Source organism: Geotrypetes seraphini, chromosome 6, assembly GCF_902459505.1.
Source record: "Geotrypetes seraphini chromosome 6, aGeoSer1.1, whole genome shotgun sequence".
In the NCBI taxonomy this organism is placed as follows: Eukaryota; Metazoa; Chordata; class Amphibia; order Gymnophiona; family Dermophiidae; genus Geotrypetes; species Geotrypetes seraphini.
The window spans coordinates 259,334,420-259,346,331 of record NC_047089.1 but is presented as its reverse complement, the minus strand read 5'-3'; the positions used below and the strand labels follow the sequence as shown (position 1 = coordinate 259,346,331).

At 42.4% G+C, this 11,912-nt stretch overlaps 1 protein-coding gene across 1 annotated transcript; it reads left to right on the top strand.

The window, feature by feature from the left end:
* The first annotated feature begins 218 nt into the window (after nucleotides 1-218).
* On the top strand, nucleotides 219-9,775 carry C6HXorf21 (chromosome 6 CXorf21 homolog). Its single transcript, XM_033949569.1, has 2 exons — nucleotides 219-261; nucleotides 8,445-9,775. The coding sequence occupies exon 2, from the start codon at nucleotides 8,447-8,449 to the stop codon at nucleotides 9,365-9,367; it is 921 nt and encodes a 306-aa protein (XP_033805460.1). The 5' UTR covers nucleotides 219-261; nucleotides 8,445-8,446; the 3' UTR covers nucleotides 9,368-9,775.
* Nucleotides 9,776-11,912: the final 2,137 nt, after the last annotated feature.

Below are 11,912 nucleotides of genomic sequence, written 5' to 3'. Positions count from 1 at the left end.
AAATATGTTTTTGGACTGAAAATGACCATTTTAGTTTCACTCAGTGGAAGAAAGAGGAACAAAGAGCCACGTGTGGTTTGAAAGCAACAGAAGGAGTATTAGTTACACATTCACAAATACACACTGAAGGGACTTCCCTCTGGCTTTTGCAAGCGACACTCCGCCATCTAGAAATAAATGTTGCAGCTTGTTTATTCATTTTAGCAAGACTAATTTGTCTGACTGACAGAACAGGATACTGTAATTTGCTCCTGCTGGAAGGTAAGATCCTAACTCCACCTTGCCCAAAACAACGTCTGTGTAGATTTCTGTCCTGTCTCTCTTCTAGATATCTTGGTCCTTTTGCTCCTATAAGTAAGTTTCTTGAGGTTACGGCCAGGTATTTTCCATGAAAATATTTATAGGCAGTTCCAGGATCTCAGTGAGTCAACCTTTTACTTCTAAACAGGGTTTATTGTGTCCCGGTGATAGGGTTTGTTATTTCCCCCAAAGCTCTGCTACTAGAGTTCCTATAAAATTGGAGTCTGAAAATCTAAATAAACATGAGCATAAAACTTGACTGCAGAATGTTTTGCATCTTGGCATCTCATGGGTATAAGCTGCCAGCAATGCTGAGGTCACCCAGACACCAAGAGGAAGAGACGGCATGAAACAATGTAATTGCTATTCACTTCAAAAGTCACTTGTTCTCAGGAGTAAATTTCTGTGGGAAATTGTTAAATATGTCTTGAGCCAAACCAAGGCTATGGGGTAAATATTTAATAGAGTTTAAATGGGCAGGAGATACTCCTGTCCACTTAAACCCTACCAGTAGCACTTAACCTTACTGTGTCCCTGACCATCTCTTCTGACTGCTGCAACACTGTGAGATTAGTGCCAGGGTGGTCCTTGGCAGAGCTGTGTATGAGCCAGCAGTTATGCCCACTCTGGCCACCTTCTGTGCTGGTTCCCTGCAAAGCTGACCAGGCAAAAGTCAGCTCAGTCTTTGTCCAGGACACTTAGTGGCTACTGGAATTGGAATATTTGAATAAGATTCAGTCCATGGTGTCAGCGGCTTTAAAAATGGGCTGAAAATCAGGGATCATAGTTCCCTAAATTTATTTATTTAAAAATGGAAAGGCTGGAGGGACAAAAACAGCGATGAAATTTAATAAGGTGCAAGATAAACTCAGAAGATTCCCTAAGTGGCAAGAGAATGGAATCAAAGGAAAACTTAAGTGACTTTTATTCTGGGCAGAGAAGCAAAGATGGAGAGTGGAAATGACAATTTAATTTACAGTGGTTTAATTTAATGCTGGTACTGATAGTCTGCTTAATATCACGTTCACAGCAGCTAAGATATTTTTTAAAAATAGAAGAAAATTATAAGATGAAGAATAAATGAAATCAAAACTTGAAAAGAAATAGTTTAAAAGCTAGTTTAACACATATTCCATTCACAATTTGTGCTGTCTAAACTGCATCAAATTCACTTCTCCCTAATATAAAAGACAGTAAATCATTCCATAATTCAGAGCCCTTAAGGAGTGATGTTTTTTCACACCTTACAATCTGTTCTTTACTCCTTGGGATCTTGCCAGGTATTTGTGACCTGAACTGGCCACTGTTGGAAACTGGATCCTGGGCTTGACTGACCATCAGTCTGTCCCAGTATGGCTTATGTAAACTCTGTACAGAGTGGCAATTACCGCCCTACATAAAGGTAACTTCCACAAAAGAAGTGAGCCGTCCTCACCCCCTGCTGGAGAGGCTGATCTTTACATAAGAACATAAGAAATGCCTCTGCTGGGTCAGACCCGAGGTCCATTGTGCCCAGCAGTCCGCTCACGTGGTGGCCCAACAGATCCAGGACCTGTGCAGTAATCTTCTATCTATACCCCTCTATCCCCTTTTCCAGTAGGAATTTGTCTAATCCTTTCTTGAACCCCAGTACCGTACTCTGCCCAATTACACCCCCAAAAGGCACAAAGTGGCAGATGGACCTTTTCTCAAAACCAATTTTTAAGCTGTTTTTCTATGCAGTTCATGTAAATCTCAAGGGGGCAGGTCAGAGGTGTATTTTGGGAGGACTAGAGCAAGCTTAGAATTTGGACATTTTTCTGTGAAAACATCCAGGCATAAAACAGGATCTTTTTGGTTATACCTGTTTCAGTAATGACTAAGTGCCAAAAAGGTGCCCAAACTGACCAGATGACAACTGGAGGGATAAAAGCATTGTCCCCCTCCCAGCACCCTAAGAGGTGAAAGTGACAACGCAGACAGTTGCAGATACAATGGCCATTCCAAACTTAGAGCATCAAGCATAGAGTTACGAGATGTCCGGATTTCCTCAGACGTCCTCCTTTTCGCTCATGCGCGGATACAACGTGCATGTGATGTCATTGTGTAGCGTCCACGTATGCATGGATACTGTTTGGGGGCGTGACACAGGCAGAACTGGGCAGGCCTGGGGGCGTGGCCATGGCTCCGGATTTTCCTTTGGGAAAATCTGGTAACTCTGGAGTAGTTTAGTGGTCAGTGCAGTGGGTCTAGGCCCAAATACCGCTCTAACTGGTACTCTTAGGGACAGGAGGAGATAGTGGATGCTGCAGATGGGCATAAAGGCCAAATGGCCCATACAGCCTGCCCATTTGCGGCATTCACTATCTCTTCCTGTCCCTAAGGAGTAATATAAGGAAACACTTTCTTACAGAAAGAGTGGTAGATACGTGGAAAAGTCTCCTGGAAGAGAGACAAAGACTGTGTCTGAGTTCAAGAAAATGTGGGATAGGCACGTGGGATCTCTTAGAGCAGGGGTGTCCAATGTCGGTCCTCAAGGGCCGCAATCCAGTCGGGTTTTCAGGATTTTCCCAATGAATATGCATTGAAAGCAGTGCATGCAAATAGATCTCATGCATATTCATTGGGGAAATCCTGAAAACCCGACTGGATTGCGGCCCTCGAGGACCGACATTGGACACCCCTGTCTTAGAGAGAGGAAGAGATAACGATTACAGTACTGCGGATGGGCAGAGTGGATGCCCCTGAGGAAGAGAACAAAACAGGGGACTCTGTAGGGCATTCGACTTAGGCACCCCCTAAAAGAAAGAGTTTGGGTATAGATACAGAGCTACTATACAGGTCCTGGATCTGATGGGCTGCTGCGTGAGCAGACCTGTGGACATGATGGGCCTTAGGTCTGACCCAGCAGAGGCACGGCTTATGTTCTTGTGGACTCATGAAAACTAAGTTTTTCTTCATATTTGATTCAGTGGAGAAAACTACTATTATCAAGAACTGTTTGATTCAAACGTTTTTATTGATACAGTGATGATTTCTTTGACTCTAAATTTGCACATGGCACTTTATTATTTATGTTCTTTTATATAAAAAAGGCACTTTTGCACTTAAAAGTTTTCCAGGGTGACGGAAGTTGATGTTTGTGGGTAAAACCTTGTAGGGCGCTTTCTGCGCTCATGCGATGAGGATCAGCCCCAATTCGGAACTTATACCTGTTTTGACTTGGTTTAAGTCAAAATGTATAAGTTCCGACTGGGCAACCTGCTCAAGTTTTTGGTTATACTTGCTGTATGACTAAGTCTAGGTCAGCCCATCTCCCGCCCTTTCCCCTCCTCTAAAAACACCTCTTTTCGCTCTAGGCAGGGGAAAGGCCAGTTTTATTATCGGTACTTGGACGATCATCCAAGTACCGATTTAGGCCACTTTTTGGACTATTTTAAAATTATGAGCCCTTTAGCCAATAGGGAGAGGAGGAGACAGTGGATGTTGCACATGGGCAGACTGGATGGGCCATATGGCCTTTATGTGCCATCATGTTTCTACGTGGAGTTAGCGCGCAGGGCAATGCAGCCCTATGTTTCTATAACCATAAAGCTTTATGACCTCACAATGCAAGTGGTAAGAGCCTTAACTTATCACAATAAAGCTCTTGCTTCTCTTTTTTATGACCCATCTTTTCACTCAAAGTTTCTCCTGTGTTACAAAGTGCCGGGACTTGCCTCCCTGCTTTGAACTCATGGGCAGTGGATTTCCACTTCCCCTATTTTGATTCAGCTCTGGTTACTTCATATTCCTACATCCATTTGAGCCATCAAAGGTTTTCCCCCCACTCATGAAATAATCTCTTAAAATGCATAACAAACCCTTAGTATAGAATTTGCATAGGGTATTAATGAAACCGCTCTGCACACTCAGTCATGTGACGTTCACAAACTTTCCTGCCATGGCAGACAGAAACCCCTTTTCAGGTTTAACACAGACAGATAACTGCTGGTTTTAAATCCACTGTTCACAAACGCTTCTTATTAAGCTTTCAGAAATCCACCCCCATGGGGAAGGGGGGGGGGGGATCTCTTTGAAAGATAACCAGATAAGTCAAACCTTCCTTAATTGTTTACACGTCACAGAAGTGAAAGGAACGTGACTTCCCTACAGGCTTGCAGAAACTGAATTCTCTGCGATGCTGAGTGTTCCAGGCTTTACCTACTGAAATATTGTATGAAGGAAGATAACTTACATGCACTGGCATAGTAAGGAGGGGGTGAGGTGGGGGTGGGTCCGCCCCGGGAACGGTCTTTCCTTCAACAAACATTTGCATTAACCCTTTAATTGGCCTTGTTGCTCAGAAGCAACACATGTCTTCTATGGCTCTTATGGGAGATCTGCATCTCCAAATGCACTCTTGCTCTCGTTCAACATCTGCCAATTAAAGGGTTAAACATACCAAAGGGATCAGATGAAAAGTGCATTACAAAAGAAACAATCCAGTCAATATTTCTGATCTGAAGAAGGGGTTACCTTCGAAAGTTTATCATAAAATGCATTTTTAGGCCAATAAAAAAGGTATCACTTTATTTCCTTCATGTTTTTGTTCTATTTCTGTATTTTACCTTGAAAAGTGGACTGACAAGGCCACCACACCATTTCAGCTAATATTTATACTCAGTGGATGACAAAAGTTTTCACTGCCAACCAGTGATATTGAAATATTACTACTATTATTTCTATAGTGCTACCAGACATATGCAGAGCTCTACAGGGTCACGAAGAAGACAGTCCCTGCTCCAAAGAGCTTACAATCTAAACAGACAAGATAGACAAACAGGATGTCATGGATATAGTTAAGGGGAATGGGTAATCTGCTGGCTGGGTTGGTGGTCAGAGGAATAGGATTATGGATTGAATGCTATATCAAAAATGTGGGTTTTCAGTCTGCTTTTAAACAAGGTAAGGGAAGGGGCTTAGCAGACAAACTCAGGTAATTTATTCCAGGCACAGGGAGCAGCTAGATGAAAGGAACGAAGCCTGAAATTGGCAGTGGAGGAGAAGGGTGCATCTAAGAGCAGATTATCTGAGGAATGGAGTTCTCTGGGAGGTATATAAGGAGAGAGAGGAGAGATATTGAGGGGCAGCAGAATGAACACAATTGTAGGTCAGCAATAAAAGCTTGAACTGTATGCAAGGTGGAGAGGGGTGACATGAGTGTAGCGAGGTTGGAAGAAGATGTCTTGTGCAGCAGATTTTTGCACAGATTGCAGGGGGGAGAAGTGTCACTGCGGGAGACCAGTTAGAAGTAGATTGCAGTAATCTAAGAGAACAGGTAGTGTGCTCAGAGAAGAAGGAAGGAATTTTGGTGATGTTGTAGAGATGGAAGCGAGAGGCCTTAGCAGTTTGTTGGATCTGCATAGAAAATGAGAGGTTGGAATCGAAGATGATTCCAAGGTTGTGAGCAGAGGAGAATGGAACGATGACAGTATTATTTACAGAGATGGATAATGGAGGAAGAGGAGCAGCTCAGTCTTGGATATGTTTAGTTTCAGATGGTGGTGAGACATTCAGGCAGAGATTTCTTCTTGGACTTTAGCTGAAATTTCAGGTGTAGCAAGGTAGATCTGGGAGTCATCAGCATATAGGTGATACTGGAAGCCATGGGAGGACATCAGGGCATCGAGGGAAGAGGTGTAGAGAAAGAGGTCCTACGACAGAACCCTTAGGTAGCAGCAGAAGAGGATAGTATCAAAATAGGGATGATATGCATATGATGATATGATTGGCATCCCAATAGAGTGACTTCAACAAAGCAAAGGTAAGCTAGTAGCTTTAGGTAGAAAGCAGACTGAACATTGAAAATATAAGAACCGCCATACTGGGTCAGACCAATGGTCCATTTAGTCCAGTATCCTGCTTCCAACACTGGCCAATCCAGGTGACAGATACCTGGCAGAAACCCAAATAGAAGCAACATTCCAGAATCTCAAACAGTAGCAAGATTCCGGAACCCCAAACAGAAGCACTATTCCATGCGGAATCCCCAAAAACTAGCAAGATTCCAGGCAGAATCTCAAACTATAACAAGATTTCAAGTAGAATCTCAAGAGCTACTGATTCCAAGCAAATAGTGGCTTCTCCCACGTAATCTATATCAGTGGTTCCCAACCCTGTCCTGGAGGACCACCAGGCCAATCAGGTTTTCAGGCTAGCCCTAATGAATATGCACGAGAGAGATTTGCATATAATTGAAGTGACAGGCATGCAAATCTGCTCCATGCATATTCATTAGGGCTTTCCCGAAAACCCGAATGGCCTGGTGGTCCTCTAGGACAGGGTTGGGAGCCACTGATCTATATGAACATAAGAATAGCCTTACTGGGTCAGACCAATGGTCCATTTAGCCCATTATCCTGTTTCCAACACTGGCCAAACCAGGCCACAAACACCCTGCAGAAACTCAAATAGTGGCAACTTTCCATGCTACTGATCCAGGGCAAACAATGGCTTCCCTCATGTCTGTCTCAATAGCAGACTATGGACTTTTCTCCAGGAACTTGTCCAAACCTTTCTTAAAACCAGCTAGGCTATCCACTCTTAACACATCCTCTGGCAACCCATTCCAGAGCTTAACTATTTTCTGAGTGAAAAAAAATTTCCTCCTATTGGTTTTACGAGTATTTCCCTGTAACTTCATCGAGTGTCCCCTCGTTTTTGTAACTTTTGACGAAGTGAAAAATCGATCCACTTGTACCCGTTCTACTCCATTCAGAATTTTGTATACTTCAATCATAAGTCCCCTCAGTCATCTCTTTTCCAAGCTGAAGAGCCCTAACCTGGGGTACGGTACTGGGGTTCAAGAAAAGATTGGACAATTTCCTGCTGGAAAAGGGGATAGAGGGGTATAGATAGAGGATTAGAGAGGGATAGATAGAGGATTACTGCACAGGTCCTGGACCTGTTGGGCCACCGCGTGAGCTGACTGCTGGGCATGATGGACCTCAGGTCTGACCCCGCGGAGGCATTGCTTATGTTCTTATGTCCTTTTTAGTCTTTCCTTATATGAGAAGAGTTCCATCCCCTTTACCATCTTGGTCACTCTTCTTTGAACCTTTTCTAGCGCTATCTAACCTATCTTTCTTGAGATAAGGAGACCAGAAATGAACGCAATACTCCAAATGAGGTCACACCATGGAGCCATACAGGGGCATTATGACATTTTTAGTCTTGTTAATCATCCCTTTTTTAATAATTCCCAGCATCCTGTTTGCTTTTTTGGCCGCCACCGCACATTGGTTTCATCGTATTGTCTACAATTATACCAAGATCCTTTTCTTGGGCGCTAACCCCCAAGGTGGACCCTAGCATCCGGTAACTGTGATTCAGGTTATTCTTCCCAATGTGCATCACTTTGCATTTGTCCACATTAAATTTCATCTACCACTTGGACACCCAGTCTTCCAATTTTCTAAGGTCTGCTTCAATTTTTCACAATCTGCATGCATTTTAACAACTTTGAGAGTGTGGCACAGTGGTTAAAGCTACAGCCTCAGCACCCTGAGGTTGTGGGTTCAAACCCACGCTGCTCCTTGTGACCTGGGCAAGTCACTTAATCCCCCTATTGCCCTAGGTACGATAGATAGATTGTGAGCCCACTGGGACAGAGAGAGAAAACAGCTTGAGTACCTGAATAAATGCATGTAAACCATTCTCTTTGATATATTGATCTTTCCTTTTTATCTCTTCCCACCCTCTTTTATTTTCTGCCTTTCCTTCCACTCAAATTATACCCTTCTTCTTTTTTACTTTTCAGCTACCTACTCGTACCAAATTTCCATCTCCCTTTAAGTGTTATTTATATATAAATCATGTTTGAAAATTTTCATGAATAAGTATTAAGTAGAACCAGTGAGGAGCTTAGGGCTATGAATTTAATGAGCCCAGAGAGTTGTGTCTTTGAGGTTCTTAAGTGGTTATGGCTTAAATGGATATATTTGATATTTAAAGCTTGGGGGTTTATGATAATTGTTGCTCCAGATCTTTAATAACACACTTCCTAGATTCTTTATCTTTGCAAATGTCAAGAATCTGTGTTTAAGTGAGTTAGCAATAAAAATACTTCATACATCTCTTCTTTTATAAGATATTGCCTGATTGTGTTCTTCTTCTACTGCCAGGAATGCTTTCTGAAGGATATCTTAGTGGAATTTCCTACTGGTTTGATGATGACAATGATGGTTTCTCGGATGGTGAAGCAGTTGATGAAATGCCCCGAGAGATGGGCTCCATTTGTGACTTCACACGTTCCTCTCTTGAAGACACACAAAGAGAGGCTCTTTTTCACAACTGCAAGTCTGTCAACAAGTTAATTTCTACCATTCAAGGCAGAGAAACCTTAAGCAATAGGTATCAGAAGAGTAAATTGCAGCAAAGCACGCACAAAGTATGTGAAAGGCAAACATCTCCTGTTGTCAATATTACAGGGGATTCCAATATAAACCGAGAAACTTACATAGTCCCTTCTTCCTGTAAAAGCATGTTTAGGAACTACAATGATTTCTACATTGCTGGTGACCAGGTTATACCTCTACACTCAGGCATGACTGATTTTACCAGTGACAGCAGCTTCGAGTTTTGTGATGGCCCTTTTCTGGAGTCATCAGAAATTCCTCCAACTATGGAATCAATGTTAGCAGTGTCTAGCGATTTAGTCCATAAGCCAGTCAGGAAGGACTCACTGTCTTGGCGAGCAGGCAGCATAAAGGATAAAAGTATCATACAACATTCTCTTTCTAATTCAGGTCTGAATGAATATCTTGAACAGAAGGTTGTAGAATTATATAATCAGTATATCATGGATAACATGGTCAACAATGCATCCCCAACACAGATTATGACTTCTGAGTTCATCATGAATAATGTAGACCAAATCAGTTTGTGGATCTCACGAGAGCAAAATATGGCAACTACCAAGGCCAAAGACATGGTCATCAACTGTCTACGAAGACTTGCCAGTGAAAAAATGTCCACAGAAATCAGCACTCCTCATTTGCAGATATCCTCTGAAACTGAAAGCCAAACTGCATTTAAAGTTGAATGAACCATAAGATCATTTCAGAGATGTTTATATATTTCCTATACAAATATATTATAGAGTAGATTAAACAAATATATTGCCACATTTTTAGCTAACGCTAAAATGCCAACAGTGTGGTAGAAGTTCTAATTCCCACTGGATAGAAGCCCTTCAGTGCTCCTCCTGGATCCCGGTTACATCTGCTCTTGTCAAGACGTATCATTACAGCTCCATGTAAAAAGGGACAGACTGAACCAAAGCGCAATTCATTTCTTCAAAACAAATTTCTGTGGGATGTCACATTATAAAATAACCTGCTAACTTTTTACTTTTCCAAAAGACATATAACTGACCGTGTAAATAATACAAAACTTTGAAGGGTGATCAAGATCAGGGGACCCGATGTAAGCTGGTTCAGATTGAATCCTAGTCGATACTAGTGCTGGAATGGCATCATAGCTGGGGAGTCAAAAAGATAACTTCTTACGATTCAGACCACCAGGTCGCAAGAAGTTATCTTTTTGATTCCCCAGCTATGATGCGTTTGTTTGCAAGTCACGCAGTTATGCCATTCCAGCACTAATATTGACTAGGATTCAATCTTGAACCAGCTTACATCGGGTCCCCTGAAGCAGGGAACGAAACGGGGCCACGTTGGGACCCCCTCACTCCTGTTTAACAGCTAAATGGATTTTTCTCATCAAGTATGCAGTGACGTTTGCATGATATTAACAACAAGAACAAACCAGTTATTTTGAACTTTTGAAACGGTTCATAGACAAAATCGCGCGAGACAACGGCGCACCGACAACTGAGCGCAAGGTTGACGGCGCGCCGAAGAAAAGCACTATTTTAAAGAGCTCCGACGGGGGGTGTTGGTGGGGAACCCCCTATTTTACTTAACAGACATTGCGCTGGCGTTGTGGGGGGTTTGGGGGATTGTAACCCCCCTCATTATACTTGAAACCAAACTTTTTGCCTGTTTTTTAGGGAAAAAGTTCAGTTTTAAGTATAATGTGGGGGGTTACAACCCCCCAAACCCCCCACAACGCCAGCGCAATGTCTGTTAAGTAAAGTGAGGGGGGGTTCCCCCCCACACTCCCATCGGAGCCCTTTAAAATAGTGCTTTTCTTCGGCGCGCCGTCAACCTTGCGCTCAGTTGTCGGCGTGCCGTTGTCTCGCGCGATGTAGTCCCGTCACCTTTGAAACAGTTTGAACTTTTTAGCCTTTCCAGGTCGTGATCAAAAAAGATTTTTATAGAATAACAATGACTGGAAGGTAAACTCTTTACCCAAGGGAGGTTTTGTAGCCTTCCTTTCACAGTTTCATATCTCTGAGTAATTTTATACAATATTTCTTGATCACCCTTCAAAGGCTTGTCTTATTTACATGGTCAGTTATATGTCTTTTGGATTTTGACTCTTTCTGACCTAGTGTTTGTCAAATAATATCCCTGAACGTAATTCAGTAATTGGATTTGAACTTTTTACTTTTGGCAATATTGTAGTGGTTTTTTGCAAAATGATATTTCATCAGAAATCGGTTCCTAATTATTTCTTGAACAATACAAGTGAGGAAAACAACCTGTGAACTACAGCCTTTGCTTATTATATTTTAATGTTGTATTATGTACATCACACTTGAGCATAGTTTGGTAAGCAATAAATACATTTTAAATCTCTAAACAGAATTGTTTCAGGCCTAACTCTTCCTGTATCAGAGGTTAAAAAACTAAATTCTTCCTATTGCACTTCAAAAATTAAACAGATCCATCTCATGCCGAGTGTCATATATTCTTACATATAGATTGAGATTTTGGGCAGAAATGGGGTTCTCAGTTTATATTTGGGTCAGCACTGACCTGCCCCCCTCCTGAACCTATTTGCAGGCCATTGCCAGGCCTGCCATGAGACCTGGTGGTCAAGCGGTGGCCAGGACAGGAGGGATCCCTCCGGCTTCCTGTCCCAGATCAATTCTAATTATTTTTATCTCCCACCTGTCTCTCCCGTGTACTTTAAGTATCGCAGCAGGAGCAACCTTCCTTTGCTCCTGCCCATTAAGAACCACTAGCTAATTGGCTGCCGTGAGAACTTGCAGCAATCAAATGAAGTTACAGGGAAATACTTTTAAAACCAATAGGAAGAAACGCATTGCCAGAGGTTGTGGTAAGAGCGGATAGTGTAGCTAGTTTTAAGAAAGGTTTGGACAAATTCTTGGAGGAAAAGTCCATAGTCTGTTATTGAGAAAGACATGGAAGAAGCCACTGCTTGCCCTGGATCAGTGGCATGAAATACTGCTACTATTTGGGTTTTTGCCAGGTACTTGAGGCTTGGATTGGCCTCCGTGAAAATTTCATACTGGGCAAGATGGGCCATTGGTCTGATCCAGTAAGGCTATTCTTCTGTTCTTAAATCCACCTTCACTCCACCCCTGGAGGACCTCCCTGTGGCAGCACAGCACTCCCTAGTTATGGAGCACCTGATGTTGCATTTGGGACCTGACCTTGTTCTTCTGATTTTTGTTGCTATTTCTTCTATGCATTTCAGGCGATCTTTGAAAACTTATTTGT

What these genes read in the sequence shown, in the direction of transcription:
- C6HXorf21 (XM_033949569.1), top strand. Translation starts at nt 8,447, where the DNA reads ATGCTTTCTGAAGGATATCTTAGTGGAATTTCCTACTGGTTTGATGAT.